A 1,785-nucleotide genomic window follows, 5' to 3' on the forward strand; every position below is an offset into this window, starting at 1 on the left:
AACGTGCAGTGCACCGACCGTTGAGGGCACACCAAGTTTGTGGGGGTCAGCAGGCGAGCGGACCACGCGCGCGGTGACACCCGGCCCGGCGGCGGGGTTTGCCAGTCGGTCAGTGAGCCACACCGACCCGCGAGGGTGCTGGCCGGGACTGGGAGTCGGTCATCGGGTCAGGGTCGCGCGCACGACGCACCACGCCCAACCCCGACCGGACGCACGCCCCACCCCGGCCCCGGCTCTTTCCGCGTCACCCCGCCCCGCTCCTTGGCTTTTATATAAGCCGTCCTCGCCTCGTCTCGGCCTCCCCACCACGCCTGCCACCACCACCACCACCACCATCGTCCCCTCACACTTGCCCCTCACCCTCCCTGCCGAGACCAGGCCACATCCGTCAGCAGGCGGCGCGCGCGGACGTTTCTCCTCGGCAGACGACAAGCATGGGCTTCCCGGTCGGCTACTCGGAGCTGCTGCTCCCCAAGCAGCTGCTCCACCTCCTCCTCCTGCTCGGCTACCTCCGCCGCTTCCTCCTCTGGGCCTTCGACGCCGTCGGCCTCGGCGACCTGCTGGATCTCGGGGACGAGCACCTGGCGCAGGACCACGCGCGGCTCGCCGACCACGCCGCCGCGGACGCGCTGCTGCTGCAGCAGCACCACCGCCGGCCCGAGTTCCGCCCCGTCACGGCGATGGTCATCGAGGAGGTGCTGCCCGTGGTGCGGTTCGACGAGCTGGACGCCGCCGCGTGCGTCGACGGGGACTGCGCCGTCTGCCTCAGCGGCATCGGCGGCGGCGACGAGGTGCGCAGGCTCACCAACTGCCGCCACGCCTTCCACCGGGGCTGCCTGGACCGCTGGATGGAGCACGACCAGCGCACCTGCCCGCTCTGCCGCGCCCCGCTCATCCCCGACGACATGGCCGGCGCGCTCTGGGCCTCCGCCGCCGGCGTGCCCGACGCCTCCGACTTCGACTTCTTCTACCTGGGCGCCTCGGTGCCCACCACCCCGACGCTGCTGCGGCCGCACGAGCTGCTGCTCACCGGCCTCGGCGGCTACCAGTGAGTGAGCCCCCCCGATTCGGTCCAGGCAATCTGCCGCCGCCGCCCAGAATGCGCAATTTTACAAGACTGAATTGGTCTCCGCGTCCGGACGCCGGCGAGCTGCCTGGCCCCAACCGTGTAAATAGGGGAAATGAGTAAAGTAACTGCCCCCAAAAGGGGCTAGGAGATTAGATTCCTGTTATGCATAGCTAGATTCCATCTTCCAACTTTGCGGAGCTGTGGATCTTTCTGCCAATTAAATTTGTTCAGTTATTATCTAGGCGTTTCGGGTGCAAAAATTGGGCCCTCTGTTTCTTCTCTTTCTTTCCCGTGTTGCTCATCAGCTCGTTCAGCTGTTTATTACTACAGCAGTAGTAGTGTATGGATTTAGAAAGGCTTCATCAACGTCCCGTGTATGGAGCAGTAGGATTTTACATCATCTGAGGAGAAACAACCCTGGCGCAATTGGGTCGTGTTCTGAAACCATATGCATCCTGGCAAGTGGCAGGAAATATTGGCTCCGACAGTAGAGCCGCAGTCTTTCCTTGATTGGATCTACTCCTACTATAGTACCGTTGTTATTGCTACAACTGCTCACACTGAAACCCATGCACTAGGGCAGTGGAGGAATGTTCTGGAACGGTAAATTGGTAGCCTCAATGTATTTTTACTCTGGCACATGAAGATATGTCCGAAGTCGACTATATCTATATGAAAAAAAAATGTAAAAATATTGCTGTATGCGAAGTAAGAAA

The 1,785-nt window shown here is 61.5% G+C and overlaps 1 protein-coding gene across 1 annotated transcript; it reads left to right on the forward strand.

The window, feature by feature from the left end:
- The first annotated feature begins 346 nt into the window (after positions 1-346).
- Positions 347-1,306, forward strand: LOC123430620 (brassinosteroid-responsive RING protein 1-like). The gene has a single exon (XM_045114472.1). It carries the CDS (start codon positions 435-437, stop codon positions 1,050-1,052), a length of 618 nt encoding a protein of 205 aa, XP_044970407.1. The 5' UTR covers positions 347-434; the 3' UTR covers positions 1,053-1,306.
- Positions 1,307-1,785: the final 479 nt, after the last annotated feature.

This window comes from Hordeum vulgare, chromosome 2H (assembly GCF_904849725.1).
Source record: "Hordeum vulgare subsp. vulgare chromosome 2H, MorexV3_pseudomolecules_assembly, whole genome shotgun sequence".
Lineage (NCBI taxonomy): Eukaryota > Viridiplantae > Streptophyta > Magnoliopsida > Poales > Poaceae > Hordeum > Hordeum vulgare.